Source organism: Cetorhinus maximus, unplaced genomic scaffold (genome assembly GCF_964194155.1).
Source record: "Cetorhinus maximus unplaced genomic scaffold, sCetMax3.hap1.1 HAP1_SCAFFOLD_1132, whole genome shotgun sequence".
In the NCBI taxonomy this organism is placed as follows: Eukaryota; Metazoa; Chordata; class Chondrichthyes; order Lamniformes; family Cetorhinidae; genus Cetorhinus; species Cetorhinus maximus.
In genome coordinates, this window is record NW_027597074.1 from 21,524 (window position 1) to 45,146 (window position 23,623).

At 49.7% G+C, this 23,623-nt stretch overlaps 1 protein-coding gene across 1 annotated transcript in view; it reads right to left on the reverse strand.

Moving 5' to 3' along the window:
• Positions 1–21,180: 21,180 nt before the first annotated feature.
• LOC144675731 (immunoglobulin superfamily member 1-like) overlaps positions 21,181–23,623 on the reverse strand; it is a gene marked incomplete at its 5' end in the record, with an annotated part of 62,631 nt that continues 60,188 nt past the window's right edge. The window contains one exon of the mRNA XM_078536351.1: positions 21,181–21,242. Coding sequence (XP_078392477.1) covers positions 21,181–21,242 — 62 coding nt within the window. The remainder of the gene's footprint in view (positions 21,243–23,623) is intronic.

Sequence of the window (23,623 nt, forward strand, 5' to 3'; positions counted from 1 at the left end):
TCCTCTCTGCCCCCCCAGTACAACCCCACTCCCTTGTCGATCAGAAACCTGCCTCACTCGGCCTTGACTATATTCAATGTCCCGGCCTCCACTGCTCTCTGGGGGGAGAGAATTCCCCAGACTGACCACCCTCTGAGAGAAGAAATTCCTCCTCATCTCCGTCTTCAACGGAAGACCCTCTTATTCTGAAACTGTGTGACCCCCCCTCATTCTAAACTCCCCCTCGAGGGAGAAACATCCTCCTCACACCTGCCCTGTGGAGTCCCCTCAGGATCTTACCTGTTTCTGTAAGGTCACCGCTCATTCCTCTAAACTCCAATGGATACAGGGCCCAACCTGCTCAACCTTTCCTCATAAGACAAACCCCCTTCATCCCAGGAATCAGCCCAGTGAACCTTCCCTGAAAGGCCTCCAATGGAAGTCTATCCCTCCCTTAGTGAGGAGAGCAGAACTGTACCCAGTGCTCCAGGTGCAGTCTCCTCAATGCCCTGTCCAGTTGTAGCAAGACTTCCCGAATCTTATACTCCATCCCCGCCTCGCCTGTGGGATTAATGGGGTCATTATATTAGTGTGTGAGGCGTCCATTGTGTCTGTAAATGGTGTAACATCGCCTCCTCCTGGTGTTTAAGCACCTCCCAGAACAAACCCAACATGATATTGTCTGTAATGTGACACAATCCAGTCTATAGGGATGGGAATGAATTGCTGTGCAGATAATGGGGGGGACAATTAACGGGAGCTCTTATTCCAGTGAAAATGTTACAACAAACTCAGGCTGAGAGTTTGCGCCTGATTGGTTCCCAGGAGGAAGTCCGTTCAGCCCATCGAAGCGATGCTGGCCCCCTGTGGAGTGATCCAGTTTCACACGTGAAGCCAGATTTCTAACCCTTGCTGCCCAGCCCGAGACCAGTTCATCACCCCCACCCCGCCCACGGTGTTCACTGAGCTCCACTGGCTCCCAGTTCGGCACTGCCTCAGCTTTCATACTCTCATTCCCTGTTTTCCCAATCCCCACACTCATCCCCCACCCTCCCTATCTCTGTAACCTCCTCCAGACCCTACAATTCTCATCCTCCTGTTCAAATCCCTCCCTCACCCCCTCCCTCCCTATCTCTGTAACCTCCTCCAGCCCCTACAATTCTCACCCTCCTGTTCAAATCCCTCCCTCACCCCCTCCCTCCCTATCTCTGTAACCTCCTTCAGCCCCTACAATTCCCATATTCCTGTTCAAATCCCTCCTTCAACCCCTCCCTCCCTATCTCCGTAACCTCCTCCAGCCCCTACAATTCTCATCCTCCTGTTCAAATCCCTCCCTCACACCCTCCCTCCCTATCTCTGTAACCTCCTCCAGCCCCTACAATTCTCATCCTCCTGTTCAAATCCCTCCCTCACACCCTCCCTCCCTATTTCTGCAACCTCCTCCAGACCCTAGAATTCTCATCCTCCTGTTCTAATCCCCATCTCCTCCTCCAGCCTCTACATTCCCAACCCTCCTGTTCGAATCCCTCCGTGGCCCCTCACCAACCCACCCAATCATTATTAACTCCACCATCCCCTACAATTCTCAACCTCCTGTTCAAATCCCTCCCTCACCACCTCCCTCCCTATCTATTTAATCTCCTCCAACCCCTACAATTCCCATCCACCTGTTGAAATCACTCCATGGAAACTCCCTCCCTATCTCTGTAACCTCCTCCAGCCCCTACAATTCGTATCCTCCTGTTGAAATCCCTCCAAGGCCACTCCCTCCCTATCTCTGTAACCTCCTCCAGCCCCTACAATTCTCTTCTTCCTGTTCAAATCCCTCCCTCACCCCCCTCCCTCCCTATCTCTGTAACCTCCTCCAGCCCCTACAATTCTCATCCTTCTGTTCAAATCCCTCCCTCACCCCCTCCATCCCTAACTCTGTAACCTCCTCCACCCCATACAATTCTCAGTGTCCAAGACCCCAGACTCTCTTCCTCTCTCTGGAATGTTCTCCAGTCCCTACAACTTGACCATTTCCATCACTTTGCCATTGCTGGGCTGTGTCTGCAGGGATTTGCTCTCCTTCACTAAGGAAGGATATATCTGTCTGCTGAACCCATTAGGATAGGCTTTCGTTTGGCATCAGAACAGCCAATTTATTCATGTTCAATTCATCAGAGGTAGATGGAAATAGTCTAGGATTTGAGCTCCATAATCCAGGCCGACACTCCCCCCGGTGCCAGTACTGAGGGAGTGCTGCACTGTCTGAGGGAGATGTATATACTCTAGGATTTGAGCTCCATAATCCAGGCCGGCACTCCTCCCGGTGCCAGTACTGAGGGAGTGCTGCACTGTTGGAGGGAGATGTATATACTCTAGGATTTGAGCTCCATAATCCAGGCTGACACTCCCCCCGGTGCCAGTACTGAGGGAGTGCTGCACTGTCGGCATTAGAATACGTGAAACAGGATCAGGAGTAGGCCATTCGGCACTTTGAGTCTGCTCCCCCAGTCACTAAGCTCTTGGCTTATCCGATTGTGACTCAAATCCACTCTCCTGTCTGCCCCCTCCAGTACAACCCGACTCCCTCGATCAGAAACCTGCCTCACTCGGCCTTGACTATATTAAATGGCCCGGCCTCCACTGCTCTCTGGGGGAGAGAATTCCCCAGACTGACCACCCTCTGAGAGAAGAAATTCCTCCTCATCTCCGTCTTCTACGGGAGACCCCTTATTCTGAAACTGTGTGACCTCCCCTCTTCATTCTAAACTCCCCCTCGAGGGAGAAACATCCTCCTCACACCTGCCCTGTGGAGTCCCCTCAGAATCTTACCTGTTTCAGTAAGGTCACCGCTCATTCCTCTAAACTCCAATGGACACAGGGCCCAACCTGCTCAACCTTTCCTCATAAGACAAACCCCCTTCATCCCAGGAATCAGCCCAGTGAACCTTCCCTGAACGGCCTCCAATGGAAGTCTATCCCTCCCTTAGTGAGGAGACCAGAACTGTACCCAGTGCTCCAGGTGCAGTCTCCCCAATGCCCTGTCCAGTTGTAGCGAGACATCCCGAACCTTATACTCCACCCCACTCCTCGCCTGTGGGATTAATGGGCTCATTATATTAGTGTGTGAGGCACCCATCGTGTTTGTAAATGGTGTAACATCGCCCCCTCCTGGTGTTTAAGCATCTCCCAGAACAAACCCAACATGATATTGTCTGTAATGTCACACAATCCAGTCTATTGGGATGGGAATGAATTGCTGTGCAGATAATGGGGGGGACAATTAACGGGAGCTCTTATTCCAGTGAAAATGTTACAACAAACTCAGGCTGAGAGTTAGCGCCTCATTGGTTCCCAGGAGGAAGTCCGTTCAGCCCATCGAAGTGATGCTGGCCCCCTGTGGAGTGATCCAGTTTCACACGTGAAGCGAGAATTCTAACCCTTGCTGCCCAGTCCGAGTCCAGTTCATCACCCCCACCCCGCCCACGGTGTTCACTGAGCTGCACTGGCTCCCAGTTCCACACTGCCTCACCTTTCATTCCCCTCCCTCCCTATCCCTACATCTCCTTCAGCCCCTACATTTCATAATGCCCCAGTTCAAATCCCTCCATGGCCTCTCAGCCCCTCCCTCCCTATCTCTGTAACCTCCTCCAGCCCCTTCAATTCTCATCCTCCTGTTAAAATCCCTCCCTGACACCCTCCCTCCCTATCCCCATAACCTCCTCCAGCCTCTACATTTCTAACCCTCCTGTTCAAATACTTACATGGCCCCTCACCACCCCTCCCAATCATTATTAACTCTGCCAGCCCCTACAATTCATATCCCCCATTTCAAATACCTCCAAGGCCCCTCTTGCACACACTCCCTATCAATGAAACCTCCTCCAGTCCCTCCAATCCTCACCGTACAGGCCAAACCGCTCAATGGGCACTTGCCACCTCCCTCCCTAAACTACTCCATCCCCTACAATTTTCAACCTCCTGTTCAAATCCCCCCCTCACCCCCTCCCTCTCTGTAACCTCCTCCTGCCCCTACAATTCTCATCCTCCTCTTCAAATCACTCCCTCACCCCCTCCCTTGCTATCTCTGTAACTCCTCCAGCCCCTACAATTCACATCCTCCTGTTCAAATCCCTCCATCACTCCCTCCCTCCCTATCTCTGTTATCTCCTCCATCCCCTACAATTCTCATCCTCCTGTACAAATCCCTCCCTCAACCCCTCCCTCCCTATCTCTGGAACCTCCTCCAGCTCCTACAATTCTCAGAACAGCCAATTTATTCATGTTCAATTCATCAGAGGTAGATGGAAATAGTCTAGGATTTTAGTTCCATAATCCAGGCCGGCACTCCCCTCGTTGCCAGGACTGAGGGAGTGCTGCACTGTCGGAGGGAGATGTATATACTCTAGCATTTGAGCTCCATAATCCAGGCCGACACTCCACACCAGAACTGGTGCTGTTAGGGAGGGAGTTCCTGGATTTTGTCCCTGTGGTGTAGGACAAAATCCTGGAACTCCCTCCCTAACAGCACTGTGGGTGTACCTACACCACAGGGACTGCAGAGGTTCAAGAAGGCAGCTCACCCACCACCTTCTCAAGGGGCAATTAGGAACGGGCAATAAATGCTGGGCCCAGCCAGCGATGCCCACATCCCGTGAACGAATAAAAAATGTGTTGGAAGCAGTAATTACTTATCCTGACTGACAGCTACTTACCCCCAAACACATTGGAAATGCAATCACCATTTCACAAGATACGTTTCATTGTTCATTTTAAGCTAATTTGCGATCAAAGATCTAGAACTCGTTTATACTTCCCTATTGTGATTTACCAATGCAGAGGGAACCTACGGTGAGGCCATTCAGCCCCTCCACCGCTATTCTCCCCTCTCATGAGGTCATATTCGGCCTTTATACTTTCTCGACAACACTCTTGGCTTTGTATCTTTTAACAGGCCCTGTCTGAATTTTGCCAATCATTGGTTGGGTCTCACGGTTTTGGCGAGACCACATCTGGAATAGCACGAGCAGTTTTGGTCTCCACATTTAAGAAAGGATGTTGTGGGGGCGGTACAGCGAATGTTCACTGGATTGGTCCCTGGGATGAGGGGGCTGTCCTATGATGAGACCCTGACTAAATGGGGCTTATATTTTGGGGGGAGGTGATGGTGTAGTGGTATTGTCGCTGGACTGGTAATCTCGAGACCCAGGGTAATGGGTCTGGGGGCCAGGATTTGGATCCCACCACAGCAGATTATTGTATCCGAATTTAATAGAAATCGTGAATTAAAAGTCTAATCTTCTTCTTATCGTATCCACGGACAGTCTAAACACAGCCCACCCAGAACTGGACACATTTTTGCGCCTTGTTGTTGAATTTCGTCAAGATCTGCAACAGTGCAGGGTTCCTCTAGCGATGTTGCATAGTCTGCGGCTCGGTTCCACCTTCACAAGTTGTTGGGATCCAATGATGGCCATGAAACCATTGTCGCTTGTTGTAAAAAGCCATCCGGTTCACTAACGCCCTTTAGGGAAGGAAACCTGCCGTCCTTACCTGGTCTGGCCTGGCCTATGTGTGTGACTCACAGCAACGTGGTTGACTCTGAAATGGCCGAGGAAGCCACTCAGTTCTCAAGGGGCAAATAGGGATGGGCAATAAGTGCTGGCCTAGCCAGAGACACAAATAAAACAAAGAATGATGGGAAAGATTGCCAAAAAGCTGAAAAGTCAAATACCCCTGGAAGGGTAAGACATCGCAACCATCTGGTCAACGGGAGAAACTCGCTGTTTAACGCTGCCACCATGCAGTGGAAAGACGATCGCTATTCTGCCTCCGAGCCGAAAAAGATACACACACGTGTGAGGGGGTGTTTAAATGGCAATGCTCATGCGATGCCAGATATGTGTCACGAGGAATGGCGGGTCATAGCAAGTAGTGTGTCCCCCTCAGGCTGCTTGCAGATGACAGGGCCCTATATCTAAAGGCACATCCCCTTAGCAGCTTGGAATAGGCAGGGTATTGACTCAGAACATAACGTCCAACGTTAGATGTGTTACAACCGAGATGGGAGGAGTTCACTGTCTGGCTCTGGTCCCTCCACTCCACAGGTCATAACGTATATGTCAATCACTCCTCCGGCCAGCGACATGGCCAAATATGTGCTTTATCTCCGAATCTCAGAATGACCACACAATGACAAGGTTTCTTCAACAAACAACAACATTTTTAGTTTATTATAAAACCAGACTTGTCAAGTAGAGAGGCAAAGCTTATTAATTATACAGTATGAGATATGAAAGTGTAATAATGATCTTATTTAAGGAAGGATGTAAATGTATTAGCAGCAGTTCAGGGAAGGTTTACCAGACTAATACCTGGAATGGGTGGGGTTGTCTTATGAGGGAAGGTCGCACAGGTTAGGCTTGTATCCACTGGAGTTTCGAAGAGTGAGAGGAGACTCGATTGAAACATGTAAGATCCTGAGGGGTCTTGGACAGGGTGGATGTGGAGAGGATGTTTCCTCTTGTGGGAGAAGCTAGTATTAGGGTTCACTGCTTTAAAATAAGGCGTCGCCCATTTAAAACAGAGATGAGGTGAATTTCTTTCACTCAGAGGGTTATGAGTCTTTGGAACTCTCTTCCTGAAAAGGAGTTGGAAGCAGAGCGTTTAAATATTTTTAAGGCAGAGGTGGATAGGTTCTGGGTGATCAAGGGGGTGATAGGTTATCGGGGGGGGTGGGTGGGATGCAGATTTCAGATTACGATCAGATCAGCCACGAGCTTATTAAATGGCAGAGTGATCTCGAAGGGCTGAATGGCCTTCTCCTCCTCATTGTCCATACTCTTTCTAAATACCCACACACACACACGCACGCACCCGCACTTACACACACCAAAAAAAAAGAGGGATTCTGTCCAAAGGTGAAAAATTAATGGTTCAAGGGAAAAGGATAGATGGTAGAGGTGTCCAGGATATACTGCTGGTCTCTCACCACTGGTCTGGGCAACAACTGTTGACTATTACACTAATTTTCAGGCAGACTTTAAGGAGAACTTGCGGTCAGTCAATTTCAGAAGGTGGGGAATCTTCCATTTAATCTCGGATTTGGGACTGGGTCCGAAGCTGTTATATCCTTTACCCAAGCAGTTGACCTTTTCACCCTCCAAAGAAAAACCCAAACCAGCGTTTCAAACAGTTCTCCCGACATGTTTCCTTTTGGAAAGCCAGAAACCACCATGTGACCATCCACCAGGGTCAAGAGGTTTCCAAAAAAAAAAAACGACCTAATTACCTTCCCTTGTTAAAATGCTGTCTTTCCCAGGGACAGCAGCAACAGGAGACTTTGCATTAATCCCCTTTAAGGGGCAGTCTCTTTAAAAAAAAAAGCACAAATTCTTCCGGAATGTTCTTAGCCCTTGAAGACGAAATTTTTTCTGGTATTGAAGTGCTTCTGCCAGGTGCGATTCTGAGATTGGACAGCACTTATTGAACAATCCTGAGTGCGATAAGAATTGCACTGACCGCCATTTTAAGATTATCCGTTGGGCTTGCAATATGGCTCACTTATACGTGCAAGACGCTACATATATTCACACTTTGCAGGCAAAAGGAACAGGTCCACCCATTTTGTTTTTTTTTGACTTAAACTAAAGCATGGGGGGATAATAGTTCACTGGTACATTCTCCCTGGCAATGACCAATCAGAGTCAATGTGCCAGCCAGTCAGGGCTCTTTTCTACATGCTGTACCAATTGTTGCTCCTTCTGAAATAGGGCACTCTTGCACCTGTCCTGATGAGTGTAAGAGGAAAAGCTACCAAAGCAGGTCTCTCTTTTCAGGTGAAGAGAATTGTTCGCCCTCAGTGAGTTGTCGTGGCGTGGGAAGCGCTACCAGGGAAAGTGGCGGAAGTCAGCTCCTAAGCTCGGGAATTCCCTCCCTAAACTGCTCTGCCACTCTCGCTGCCCTCCTTCAAGATGCTCTTCAGACAAGCCTCTTCGAACCATCTCAATTCTCCAGCAGTCCCAGGGAGTGGTTGCTATCCTTAAGGGGTCATTCAAGCACATACGAGTCCAATCAGCCCATCGGGTCCATGCTGGCTCTCGATAGTGCAAGCTAATTTTTTCCGCTCCCCCGCTCTATTGACAACACTCCAGAAGCATGACACCATAGTAGACTAAGTCACCCAGCTTGATTGGCACCCCATCCACCACCTTCAACCTTCACTCCCTCCACCACCGACGCACAGTGGCAGCAGTGTGTGTACCATCTACAAGATGCACTGCAGGAATTCACTAAGGCTCCTTAAACCGCACCTTCCAAACCCACGACCGCTACAACCTAGAAGGACAAGAGCAGCAGATGCATGGGAACACCACCACCTGGAAGTCCCCCTCCGAGCAAAACTGGAGTCAATGGGAATCAGGGGAAAACTCTCCGCTGGTTGGAGTCATACCTAGCACAAAGGAAGATGGTTGTGGTTGTTGGAGGTCAATCATCTCAGTTCCAGGACATCACTGCAGGAGTTCCTCAGGGTCGTGTCCTCGGCCCAACCATCTTCAGCTGCTTCATCAATGACCTTCCTTCCAACATAAGGTCAGAAGTGGGGATGTTCGCTGATGATTGGACAATGTTCAGCACCATTCGCGACTCCTCAGATACTGAAGCAGTCCATGTCCAAATGCAGCAAGACCTGGACAATATCCAGGCTTGGGCTGACAAGTGGCAAGTAACATTCGCGCCACACAAGTGCCAGGCAATGACCATCTCCGACAAGAGAGAATCTAACCATCGCCCCTTGTCATTCAATGACATTACCATCACTGAATCCCCCACTATCAGCATCCTGGGGGTTACCATTGACCAGAACCTGAACAGGACCAGCCATATAAACACTGTGGTTACAAGAGCAGGTCAGAGGCTAGGAATCCTACAGTGAGTAACTCACCTCCTGACTCCCCAAAGCCTGTCCACTATCTACAAGGCACAAGTCAGGAGTGTGATGGAACACTCCCCACTTGCTTGGATGAGTGTGGCTCCCACAACACTCAAGAAGCTCGACACCATCCAGGACAAAGCAGCCCCGCTTGTTGCTACACAAACATTCACTCCCTCCACCACCGACGCACAGTAGCAGCAGTGTGTGTACCATCTACAAGATGCACTAAAGGAACTCACCAAGGCTCCTTTGACAGCACCTTCCAAACCCATGACCGCCACCATCTAGAAGGACGAGGGCAGCAGACACATGGGAACATCACCACCTGGAAGTTCCCCTCTGAGCCAATCACCATCCTGACTTGGAAATATATCGGCTGTTCCTTCACTGTCGCTGGGTCAAAATCCTGGAACTCCCTCCCTAACAGCGCCGTGGGTGTACCTACACTGCAGGGGCTGCAGTGATTCAAGAAGGCGGCTCACCACCACCTTCTCAAGGGGCAATTAGGGATGGGCGATTAATGTTGGTCTGGCCAGCAACGCCCACATCCCATGAATGAATATGTGCCAAAGGAACTCTATCCCCCATTGCCGTGTAGGGTTATGCCCCTGAAATATCTATCCAATTTTCTTTTCCAATCATTGATTGTGCTTTCACCAACGTCGTGGGCAGCACGTTCCACCTCATATCCACCCGCGGTGTAAGCAAGTTCTTCCTCACATCCCCCACCACCTCACGTCTCTTGTCCAAAAGGTTAAACCTGTCTCGGAAGCATGGCGACCGGGAACTGACTGAGAAAGAAGGGGGGTAGGTTTCCAGGTGGGATGGTGGGAGGGATGGAGGGGGTGGTGGGGGTGGTGAGGGAGGGGAAGTATTTGCAGAGCTATGGGGAGTGGGACTGATTGGCCCCCTCCTTCAAAGGGCCAGCAGAGGCTGGAAGGGCAGAATTGCCTCCTTCTGCGTGTCCATCGTTCTCTGGAACCACAAACCCTACATAACTGGGCATCAGTGGGCTGGGAGATTTAATTCCCTTATGAACTAAATGTGCACATTATACGAAAAATAGCCAGGAACCATAATTTAGGCAGTGGGATGTGATTTGACTTTGAGGTCGTGTCTTGGTTTCGAGATACCCTGAGTGAACTGTGTGTGTGTGTCGAGTGGAACTGAAGCCATTCTTTCGCCATCGTGTGGGTGGCACTCCTCGGTCGCCTGCTCTCCATCCCCCTGTCTCTTATCGGACCTTCATCTCTGCGTAGACACAGCTCTCCTCTTTGTCTGGCTGTCTCCGAGGCTGGGCGTGGGGATTGACGGCTCTCCGATTGAGAGCGGCAGCGTTCAGGGAGGCGTAGAGAACATCAGGCTCCCCGGCACTGATCTCCTGCACAGCAGAAAGGATAGTGTGAGAGAGCGGTACAGCAAAGAGGCCATTGGGCCCATCGTCCCTGTGTCGGCACTGCGAAGGTGCTATCCCATTCACCTCACTCCCCCCCTGGTGTCCCCCCACCCCCCCAATAGCACTGAAACTTGCTTCCTCGTCAATCATCGGATGGCGACAGCGTAGAGGAAGGCCCTTCAGCCCATCACATCCAGGCTGACCCAATGCAGGAGCCAATCAGCTGGTGCCAATCGCCCGCCAACCCCCAGCCAATGCCCCCCCTCCCTTCCCACATCACCCCCCCACCCCCAACCCTCCCCACCACCCCCACCCCCTCACCCCCACACCCCCCCACACCCCCCCACACCCCCCCACACTTCCCCCCTAAAACCCCCCCACCACCCCCACCCCCCCACCCCCAAACCCCCCACCCCCAAACCCCCCCACACCCCCACCCCAAACCCCCCACCCGAAGCTCTGCATTTTTTGTCCCTTTTCGGATAATGGTCCCATCCCACTTGGAACGGTCTGACTGAACCCATCAAGCGTTCGTCCGATTCCCTTTCGAAAGTTGCTATCAAACCTGCTTCTGCCGCACTTAAAGGCTTTATAACAGCTCGCTCTGTCCGAAAATAAGTGTCCCGCTGTTATCGACATCCTGGGGGTTACCATTGGCCAGAAACTGAACTGGGACCAGCCACATAAATACTGTGGCTACAAGAGCAGGTCAGAGGCTGGGAATCCTGCATAGAGTAACTCACCCTCCTGACTCCCCCAAAGCCTGTCCACCATCTACAAGGCACAAGTCAGGAGTGTGATGGGATACTCCCCACTTGCCTGGATGAGTGCAGCTCCCACAACACCGAAGAAGCTTGACACCATCCAGGACATGGAAACATAGGAGCGGGAGTAGGTCAGTCAGCACTTCGAGTCTGCTCCACCATTCAATAAGATCATGGCTGATCCTCTATCCCAACATCATACCCCCACTCACTCCCAACACCCCTCGATGCCTTCAGAGTCCAGAAACCTATCTATTTCCTTCTTCAATATATTAAGTGGCTTGCCCTCCACAACCTCTGTGGTAGAGAATTCCACAGGTTCTCCACTCTCTGAGTGAAGAATTTTCTCCTCATCTCAGCCCTAAATGGTCTACCCCGTATCCTGAGACTGTGACCCCTTGTTCTACACCCCACTTCCCCAGCCAGAGGAAACATCATCCCTGGATCCAGTCTGTCCATCCATGTCAGAGTTTTACATGTTTCAATGAGATTCCCTCTCATTCTTCTAAACTCCAATGAATACAGGCCTAGTCAGCCCAATCTCTCCTCATACGACAATCCTACCATCCCAGGAATCGGTCTGGTGAACATTAACTGCACTCCCTCCATGGCAAGTAATACTGCATCTGCCATGTATTTGCCCACTCACTCAACTTGTCTAAATCAGCTTGAAGCCTTTAACATTGTCCTCACCACTCAAATTCCAACCCAGTTCTGTGTCATCAAAACCAGGACAAAGCAGCCCCGCTTGATCGGCACCTCATCCACAAATATTCACTCCCTCCACCACCGATGCACAGTAGCAGCAGTGTGTACCATCTACAAGATGCATTGCAGGAATTCACCAAGGCTCCTTAGGCAGCACATTCCAAACCCACGACCGCTACCATCTAGAAGGACAAGGGCAGCAGACACATGGGAACATCACCACCTGGAAGTTCCCCTCCGAGCCACTCACCATCCTGACTTGGAAATATATCGGCCGTTCCATCACTGTCACTGGGTCAAAATCCTGGAACTCCCTCCCTAACAGCACTGTGGGTGTACCTACACCACACAGACAAAATCCTGGAACTCCCTCCCTAACAGCACTGTGGGTGTACCTACACCACAGGGGAAAAATCCTGGAACTCCCTCCCTAACAGCGCTGTGGGTGTACCTACACCACACGGACAAAATCCTGGAACTCCCTCCCTAACAGCACTGTGGGTGTACCTACACCACAGGGACAAAATCCTGGAGCTCCCTCCCTAACAGCGCTGTGGGTGTACCTACACCACAGGGACAAAATCCTGGAACTCCCTCCCTAACAGCACTGTGAGTGTACCTACACCACACGGACAAAATCCTGGAACTCCCTCCCTAACAGCACTGTGAGTGTACCTACACCACAGGGACAAAATCCTGGAACTCCCTCCCTAACAGCGCTGTGGGTGTACCCACACCACACGGTCAAAATCCTGGAACTCCCTCCCTAACAGCGCTGTGGGTGTACCTACACCACACGGACAAAATCCTGGAACTCCCTCCCTAACAGCACTGTGGGTGTACCTACACCACATGGACAAAATCCTGGAACTCCCTCCCTAACAGCGCTGTGGGTGTACCTACACCACAGGGACAAAATCCTGGAACTCCCTCCCTAACAGCACTGTGGGTGTACCTACACCACACAGGGACAAAATCCTGGAACTCCCTCCCTAACAGCGCTGTGGGTGTACCTACACCACACGGACAAAATCATGGAACTCCCTCCCTAACAGCACTGTGGGTGTACCTACAGCACACAGGATAAAATCCTGGAACTCCCTCCCTAACAGCACTGTGGGTGTACCTACACCACGGGGACTGCAGCGGCTCAAGAAGGCGGCTCACCCCCCACCTTCTCAAGGGGCAATTAGGGATGAATTAATCTAAAGGGGGGGCCAATCATGGGGTGTTGATTCACTGGCATGGTCTGCATTAGGGATGGGAATGATATGATGCCCACATCCCATGAAAGAATAAAGATACAAAATAAATCACAAGCAAAGGATTCAAGGTACTCACATTATTATTGGTCGATGAAGAAACTGAAGCATGTTCTAGAGAGGGAGAAAAATAGGTTTTAGCTGCAAGTGAGACAGGATGTTCGATTATCTTTATGTCCTTCTTTCAATGCACTTAGTCCACTCATGGAGAATGCCATTCAATGGCTGATAGACCATAAGACATAGGAGCAGAAATTAGGCCATTTGGCCCATCAAGTCTGCTCCGCCTTTCAATCATGGCTGATAAGTTTCTCAACCCCATTCTCCCGCCTTCTCCCTGTAACCTTTGATCCCCTTACCAATCAAGAACCTATCTATCTCAGTCTTAAATACACTCAATGACCTGGCCTCCACAGCCTTCTGTGGCAATAAATTCCATAGATTCACCACTCTCTGGCTAAAGAAGTTTCTCCTCATTCCTGTCCTAAAAGGTCTTCCCTTTACTCTGAGGCTGTGCCCTCGGGTCCTAGTCTCTCCTACTCATGGAAACATCTTCCCCGCGTCCACTCTATCCAGGCCTTTCAGTATTCTGTAAGTTTCAATCAGATCCCCCCCTCATCCTTCTAAAATCCATCGAGTATAGACCCAGAGTCCTCAAACGTTCCTCACTAATGTCCTTTAGGGAAGGAAATCTGCTGTCCTTACCCGGTCTGCTCTACATGTGACTCCAGACCCACACAGCAATGTGGCTGACTGTTAACTGCCCTCTGAAATGGCCTGAGGAAGCCACTCAGTTCAAGGGCAATTAGGGATGGGCAACGAATCCTGGCCATTACCAGCGATGCCCAAATACGGGATGGAATAGAATACATTGATTGGATACCTCAAAACTTCGGAGAGTTTGGGACAATTCTGCTCGAGGCGTGGCCCCACCCATCCCAGGAATCTGTCTGGTGCACGTCCGCTATGTTAAGTATATCCCCCCTAAACTAAGCAGACCTAACTGCGCGTGATATCCCATCCCTGGTCTCACCAAAGCCCAGCATTAGAAACAGAATGAGCTAACTTGAAGAGCTGGTATAGGCAGAGGTGCCACAAGCCAATTGGTCCCTATTTATGCTACGCTATCGCTATCATCTCCAGCAAGAGAGAATCGAACCATCACCCCTTGATGTTCAATGGCATTATCATCACTGAATCCCCTCACTATCAGCGCCCTGGGGGTTACCATTGACCAGAAACTGAGCTGGACCAGCCACATAAATACTGTGGCTGCAAGAGCAGGTCAGAATCCTGCAGTGAGTAACTCACCTCCTGGCTCCCCAAAGCCTGTCCACTATCTACAAGGCACATGTCAGAAGCCAGCTGGAAGGACAAAGGCCGACACTCCCCCGGTGCCAGTACTGAGGGAGTGCTGCACTGTCGGAGGGAGATGTATATACTCTAGGATTTGAGCTCCATAATCCAGGCCGACACTCCCCCCGGTGCCAGTACTGAGGGAGTGCTGCACTGTCGGAGGCACTGTCATTCGGGACGAGATGTTAGGCCCCTCTGAGACGGATGTGAATCACTCCACGGCCAGTGTTTGAAGAAACCTGGTGTCCTGGGCCCAATAGTCATCCCTCAACCAACATCACTGCAGAAAAACAAGACGGCTGGGGTCATGAGCACTTTGTTGGTTGTGGGAGCTTGCTGAGCGCTCATTGGCTGCCGCGATTGTTGCGTGGTAACAGTGCCCTGACTTTGGACAGATTTCATTGGCTGAGGCGTGATTTCGGAAGCCCTGAGGGGGTGAAAGGGGCCTGAGGAGTGAAATCCATTCTCCACGCAATGAGGTTCAGATTCAAGCAACAGCAGAGAGAGAGACCATCGACCAATGGTGTGGTGTCTCGCGCCGGCTGAGACAACTTCTAGTGAAGTGTGGTGGAAACGGAAGGAGGAAAGGCTTGTATTGGTGTGTACCCTGCACCGTCATCGGACATCTCTGAGTGCTTTACAGCCAACGGAATTCAGTTTGAAGACCGGTGACTGATTTAATGTAGGAGGCGGAGGAGAGCAGCACTCCCTCAGTACTGGCACCGGGGGGGAGTGTCGGTCTGGATTATGGAGCTCAAATCCTAGAGTATATACATTTCCCTCCGACAGTGCAGCACTCCCTCAGTACTGGCACCGGGGGGGGAGTGTCGGTCTGGATTATGGAGCTCAAATCTGTCGATTGAGCCTTCGAACCCACCATGTGTTGCCTCAGAGGCGAGGATGTTGATATATGTGTTCTGATCAGGGTATCAAACGGGACAGTGAAGTGCATTGGGACGAACTGTTTATAATTATCATTCAGGGGACGATGGATCTGTGTGTCGCTGCATTAAGATCGAAACCATCACCTACTTTTTTTGCTGCACAAGTATCTAGCCAGTGCTATGAGTATGAGGATTAGCACCACGGCCACACACACACTCACGATCAGCTTTGTGCTGCCTGTGCCTGTAGGGGTATTGATGGAGAAAATAAAAACAATCAGACATAGCAACAGGGTACTGTTCAAACATCTGCTACTCTCCCAGGCCGCAGCCACAACCTGCCTCTGTTGCCACAGCTGGCCTGTCCCCATCTGGAATACCGACAGCGCTCCTGGCAACATCTGGAGCACTGCATTCAGACGCAGGCCTGAGCAGGGGCAGGTTGGTGCTGGAGGTGGGGGCGGTCAGCGGGGGGTAGGGGTGGCGTGGGAGGGTGGCAGAGAGACAGACACCGAGACAGACAGACGGACAGACATGCAGGCAGGCTGAGAGATGGAAGGATTGATTGATAGATCGACAAGCAGACAGAGAGATAGATAGATAGATAGACAGACAGACAGACAGTCAAGCATACAGAATGATTGATAGATAGACAGGCGGGCAGGCAGACTGATAGACAGATACATAGACAAATATATAGATCGACAGACAGATAGACAGATACATAGACAGATACGTAGATCAACAGGCAGTCAGACAGACAGACAGATTGATCGATAGTTAGAAAGGCAGACAGAAAGACAGATGGATTGATTAATAGATAGACAGGTATGCAGGTAGACAGGTATGCAGACAGGCAGGTAGGCAGACAGACAGGTGGGCAGACAGATGGGTAGGCCGACAGACGGGTAGGCAGACAGACCGGTAGGCAGACAGACAGGTAGGCAGACAGACAGGTCGGCAGACAGAGAGACAGGTAGGCAGATAGGCAGATTAAAAAAAAACAGAACTTGCCTTTGTCAGGGGGAGATCATGTCTAACAAATTTGATTGAATTTTTTGAGGAGGTGACTAGGTGTGTAGATGAGGCCAGTGTAGTTGGTGTAGTCTACACGGACTTCATTAAGGCTTTTGACAAGGCCACGCATGGGAGACTGGTCAAGAAGAGCCAGGGCAATTTGGCAAATTGGATCCAAAATTGGCTTCGGGTCAGGAGGCAGAGGGTGATGGCCGAAGGTTGTTTTTGGGACTGGAAGCTTGTGTACAGTGGTGTACCCCAGGGTTCGGCGCTGGGTCCCCTGCAGTTTGTCGTGTGCATTAATGACCTGGACACAGATCTAGGAGGCATGATCAGTGAGTTCGCAGATGGCACGAAAATTGGTGGGGTGGTAAATAATGAGGAGGAAAGCCTTAGGTTACTGGATGATATAGACGGGCTGGTCAGATGGACAGAACAGTGGGAAATGGAATTTAATCCTGAAAAGCGTGAGGTGATGCGTTTTGGGAGGATTAACAAGGCAAGGGAGTACACTTTGAATGGTAGGACCCTAGGGAGTACAGAGGATCAGAGGGACCTTGGTGTACATGTCCATAGATCCCTGAAGGCAGCAGGACAGGTACATAAGGTGGTTAAGGAGGCATATGGGATACTTGCCTTTATTAGTCGAGGCATTGAATACAAGAGCAGGGAGATCATGTTGGAGTTGTATAGAACCTTGGTGAGGCCACAGCTGGAGTACTGAGTGCAGTTCTGGTCACCACATTATAGGAAAGATGTGATTGCACTGGAGGGGGTGCAGGGGAGATTCACCAGGATGTTGTCTGGGCTGGAGCGTTTCAGCTATGAAGAGAGACTGGATAGGCTGGGATGGTTTTCCTTAGAGCAGAGAAGGCTGAGGGAGGTATACAAAATTATGAGGGGCATAGATAGGGTAGATAGGAATAAACTTAACCCCTTAGCGGAGGTGCCAATCACCAGGGGGCCTAGATTTAAGGTCAGGGGCAGGAGCTTTAGAGGGAAATTGAGGAATTTTTTTCCACTCAGAGGGTGGTGGGAATCTGGAACTCACTGCCTGAGGGGGTGGTAGAGGCAGGAACCCTCACAACATTTAAGAAGTATTTATATGAGCACTTGAAACGCCATAGCATAGAGAGCTATGGGCCAAGCGCTGGGAAATGGGATTACAGTAGATAGGGGCTTGATTACCAGCGCAGGCACGATGGGCCGAAGGGCCTCCTTCTGTGCTGTAAAACTCTATGATACAGAGATGGATTAATAGGCAGAAAGAGAGACAGACAGAGATGGATGGATAGACAGGAAGACAGACAGAGACAGATGGATAGACAGGAAGACAGACAGAGACGGATGGATAGACAGAAAGGCAGACAGAGATGGATTGATAGACAGGAAGACAGACAGAGATGGATTGATAGACAGGGAGACAGACAGAGATGAATGGATAGACAGGAAGACAGACGGAGACGGATTGATAGACAGGAAGACAGACAGAGACGGATTGATAGACAGGAAGACAGACAGAGATGAATGGATAGACAGGAAGACAGACGAAGACGGATTGATAGACAGAAAGACAGACAGAGACGGATGGTTAGACAGAAAGACAGACAGAGATGGATGGATAGACAGAAAGACAGACAGAGACGGATTGATAGACAGGGAGACAGACAGAGACGGATTGATAGACAGAAAGGCAGACAGAGACGGATTGATAGACAGGAAGACAGACAGAGACGGACTCTTAGACAGAAGGACAGATAGGCAGAGGCATGGACTGATAGACAGACAGGCAGAGAGACGGACTGATAGAAAGACAGATAGACGGAGAGAAGGAGTAATAGACAGACAGATGATAGATTGGCAGAAAGATAGGGAGGTTAGATAGATGGGTAGACAGATAGATGGATGGTTGAATGGTTGCATAACATATTGAAAACTAGGATGAAATCACCATTTAATCTAAATTCCAGGCAATAGAACCCACGTCTGTGTAAAATCCCATTGTAACTCCATCCCTTGAAATCAAAATGGTTCCTGTAAATCTACGCTACACTCCCCCAAGTCCAATATGTCCTCATGAGCTGTGATAGCCAATATTGCTCCCAGTAACTCCAAGTGTGGTCTAATCATGGGTCCATCGAACCGAAGCGTGTTCTCCACATATTTCAATTCTAGTTCGATGGAAAAAAAACCCCCAGCAGGCCTGGGAGCAACTGTGGAGAGAGAATCAGAGTTCACGTTTCGAGCTCAATATGACTCTTCTTCGGAAATGAGGAGAGGGAGAAATGTGAATGGGTTTCATACTGTTGAAAAATGGGGGAGGGGGAGGTGGTGACAAAGAGAAGGTCAGGGATAGGTTAGATTATGGGGGAGATCCAGTGACCAAGTTGCCACGGAACCAAAGGCAAAGGGAGTGGTAATGGTATCATCACAGAAACAAAGCACTGGCCCAGAGCAGGTATCAATAGCAGAATGAAAGGCAATGCTAACTGAAAGCAAAACATGAAACCATGATATGGACAGGCACTAGGGCAAAAATAACACAAAATGGAGGGCAGAGTTCATGGTCAGAAGTTGTTGAGCTCGATGTTGAGTCCAGAAGGCTGTAAAGTGCCTAATCAGAGGGTGAGGTGTTGTTCCTTAAGCTTGTGTCGGGCTTCACTGGAAGATTGCAGCAGGTCAAGGACAGAGATGTGAGTGCGAGAGCAAGATGCTGAATTGAAATGGAAAGCAACTGGAAGGTCAGGGTCATGCTTGTGGACTGAACTGAAGGGTCCCGCAAAGCAGTCACCCAGTCTGTGTTTGATCACCCCAATGCTGAGGAGGACCATATTAATGATCTATGTAACCGAGCCCCTGTGTCTCTCTTTGGACCTCCATGTTTCCTTTTGCACTCTTTAGAAAGCACCATTTCTCTCCTTCGGAAGGGTCAAAGTGCAGAGTACATTTCACCACATTGATATCCATTTGCCACAGTTATGCCCAGTCACTTAAACTTTCAATGTCTTTTTGGCTAATTGCGTTCTATGCCAGGCAATGCCTATCTCCAACAAGAGAGAATCCAACAATCACCCCTTGACATTCAATGGCATTACCATCACTGAATCCACCACTATCAACATCCTGGGGGTTACCATTGACCAGAAACTGAACTGGACCAGCCATATAAATACTGTGGCTACAAGAGCAGGTCAGAGGCTGGGAATCCTGCAGAGAGTAACTCACCTCCTGGCTCCCCAAAGCCTGTCCACCATCTACAAGGCACAAGTCAGGAGTGTGATGGAATACTCTCCACTTGCCTGGATGAGTGCAGCTCCCACAACACTCAAGAAGCTTAACACCATCCAGGACGAAGCAGCCCCGCTTGATCAGCACCCCATCCACAAACATTCACTCCCTCCACCACTGACGCACAGTAGCAGCAGCGTGTGTACCATCTACAAGATGCACCACAGGAACTCACCAAAGGCTCCTCCGGCAGCACTTTCCAAACTCACAACTACTGCCGTCTAGAAGGACGAGGGCAGCATGCACATTGGAACACCACCACCTGGAAGTTCCCCTCCAAGCCTCTCACAACCCTGACTTGGAAATATATCACCGTTCCTTCACTGCCGCTGGGTCAAAATCCTAGAACTCCCTCCCTAGTAGCACTGTGGGACTACAGTGGTTCAAGAAGACCATATTAGCATGGATAGAAGGTTGGCTGACTAACAGGGAGCAGAGAGTAGGCATAAATGAGTCTTATTCTGGTTGACAAGATGTAACAAGTGATGCGCTACAGGGATCATTGCTGGGACCTCAACTGTTTACAATTCATATAAATGATTTGGATGAAGGGAAGGGTGCGATTGATGCCAAATTAGCTGATGACACACCGATAGGTAGGAAAGTAAGTTGTGAAGAGGACATAAGAAGCCTACAGAAAGGTATAGATAGGTTAAGTGAGTGGGCAAAGATCTGGCAAATGGAGTGTAATGGGGGAAAATGTGAAATGGTCCATTTTGGCAGGAAGAATAAAAAAGAAGCTTATTATCTAAACGGTGAGAGATTGCAGAGCTCTGGGGTGCAGAGGGATCTGGGCATCCTAGTGCATGAATCACAAAAGGTAAAATTTGGAGGTACAGCAGGTAATTAGGAAATTATCATTTATTGTGAGGGCAATTGAATACAAAAGTAGGGAGGTGATGTTTCAGTTATACAGGTCACTGGTGAGACCACATCTGGAGTACTGTGTACAGTACTGGCCTCCTTAATTAAGGAAGGATGTAAATGCGTTGGAAGTAGTTCAGAGAAGGTTTACCAGACTAACACCAGGAATGGGTGGGTTGTCTTATGAGGAAAGGCTGCACAGGTTAGGCTTGTATCTGCTGGAGTTTAGAAGAGTAAGAGGCGACTTGATTGAAACCTGTAAGATCCTGAGGAGTCTTGGACAGGGTGGATGTGGAGAGGGTGTTTCCTCTTGTGGGAGAATCTAGAACTAAGGGTGACTGTTTATAAATAAGGGGGTCGTTCATTTAAAATGGAGATGAGGCAAAATCTTTTCACTCAGAGGGTCGTGAGGATTTGGAACTCTCTTCCTGAAAAGGCGATGGAAGCAGATTCATTGATATTTTTAAGGCAGTGATGGATAGATTCTTGGTAAGCAAGTGGGGGGGTGATAGGTTATCGGGGGTAGGCGGGATGCAGATTTGAGGTTACTATCAAATCAGCCATGATCGAATTAAATGGCGGGGCAGGCTCGAGGGGCTGAATGGCCTACTCCTGCTCCTTGTTTGTATGTTCATATGTTCTTAAGGGCAATTTGGGATGGGCAATAAATGCTGGCCTAGCCAGCGACGCCCACATCCCATAAATGAATATAACTTTAATATATTTAACAGTTTGTGACTCATAATGTCCCCGCTGGTCGGATTTGAAACTGCAGTTGGCGCCTGTGCGATGTGAATTTAGCTGGGGGGAAAAAAAAAAGAGACATTCTGTCAAATCTTTTCACCGAGCACTCACCTGGATCAGGGCGGACAAAAGAATACCGAATTTCAGATGGAACAACAATTCAGGCTTCCCGAGGATAAAGGCCGCTGATTGGTTGGCAAGCGAGCTTTGATTGGTGGAGGCGTTGCCATGGAAAATGCATCAGGGAATGGGAGGATGAGGATTGTAGGGGCTGGGCGAAGGTGCAGAGATAGGGAGGGGGGAGCAGGTCTGGCAGCATCGGCGGTGAAGAAAAGAGTTGACGTTTTGAGTACTCATGACCCTTCAGCAGAACTGAGCAATATTAGGAGAGGGGTGAAATATAAGCTGGTTTAAGGTTGGGGGGGGGGGTGGGGGGAGAGAAGTTAGTGAGGGTGTGGTTGTAGGGACAAGCAAGCAGTGATAGGAGCAGATAATCAAAAGATGTCACAGACAAAAGGAACAAAGAGGTGTTGAAGGTGGTGATATTATCTAAGAGAATGTGCTAATTAAGAATGGATGGCAGGATACTCAAGGTACAGCTCTAGTCAGGGTGGGGTGGAAAGACTGACAGGGCATTACAGGTATAGATTAAAAAATAATGGAAATAGGTGGGAAAAGAAAAATCTATATAAATTAATGGAAAAAACAGAAGGGAGGGGGAAGAAATGGAAAGGGGGTGGGGATGGAGGATGCGGTCTCCTCTACATTGGAGAGACCAAACGTAAACTGGGCGACCGCTTTGCAGAACACCTGCGGTCTGTCCGCAAGAAAGACCCAAACCTCCCTGTCGCTTGCCATTTTAACACTCCACCCTGTTTTCTTGCCCACATGTCCGTCCTTGGCTTGCTGCATTGTTCCAGTGAAGCCCAACACAAACTGGAGGAACAGCACCTCATCTTCCGACTAGGCACTTTACAGCCTTCCGGACTGAATATTGAGTTCAATAGCTTTAGATCTTGAACTCCCTCCTCCATCCCTTAATCCAGCTTAGATTTCACCCCTCTCCAAATATTACTCAGTTCTGTTGAAGGGTCATGAGGACTCGAAACGTCAACACTTCTCTCCTCCGCCGATGCTGCCAGACCTGCTGAGTTTTTCCAGGTAATTCTGTTTTTGTTTTAAAGTTCATTTATGTTCGATTGGGAACATGGTTTAAGAACTGGGCACAAATCTCGAAGGAGCGAACTGAGGAAATACTTCTACACCTGAATGGCGGTCGGAGTCGGACTTCATGTCTGCAGATGGCACTTGATGCTATATCAGTTGTTAAATTTTAAATAGGAGATTGAAAGGTTTCAGTTTTCCCAGAGGCATTAAGGCTTAAAAACAAGAGGTCAGAATTTAGAGGCAGACTAGGCCATTCGGCCCCATGAGCCCGCTCCTTTACGTCTCCACGGGATTAGAGTCGATGGCCGGCACAGGCATGATGGGCTGAAGGGCCTGTTTCTGTGCTGTATAACTCTACAACTCAATGAGTTTATGCTTCCAAGGTCATGGTTGATCTGATTGTGGCCTTATCTCCACTTTCCTGCCTCTCCCCCATAATCCCGGACTCCTTTGTCGATCAAAGATCTAACGGAGAAATTCAAAGCCCCAGCCTCCACCGCTCCCAGGGCAAGAGAATTGCACAGACTATCAACCCTCCGAGGGAAGAGCTTCCTCCTCACCTCAATCTTAAATGGGGGAACCCCTTATTTTTAAACCATGCCCCCTAGTTCTAGACGCCTCCACAAGGGGAACCATCCTCTCAGCATCCACCCTGTCAAGTGCCCCTCAGGATCTTATAGGTTTCAATAAGGTCACCTCTCATTCTTCTGAACTCCAATGGGTAGAGGCCAGGCCTTCCCTTATAAGGCAAACTCCTACATCCCAAGAACCAGTCGAGTGAACCTTCTCTGAACTGCTGGTCGTTGAAGGCAGCAGAACCGATAGTGTGGTTAAGAAGGCATAGGGGACGCTTATAGAGCAGGGAGGTTATGTTGGAGCTGTGTAAAATGCTAGCTAGGCCACAGCTGGAGTGCTGTGTGCAGTTCTGGTCATCACCCTGTAGGAAGGATGTGGTTACGCTGGAGAGAACGCAGAGGAAATTCACCAGGATTTTGCCTGGGCTGGAGCGTTTCAGCTATGAAGAGAGACTAGGGTGGTTTTCCCTAGAGCAGAGGAGGCTGAGGGAGGTCCCGATAGAGGTACACAAAATGATGAGGGGCGTAGATGGTGCAGATAGGAAGAAACTTTTCCCCCTTCGCGGAGGTGTCAGTAACCAGGGGGCAGGAGGCTTAGAGGGGATTTGAGGATTTTGTTTCCCACCGGGAAGGTGGTTGGAATCTGGAACACTCTGCCTGAGGGGGGGTGCGGTAGAGGCAGAAACCCCCACGACA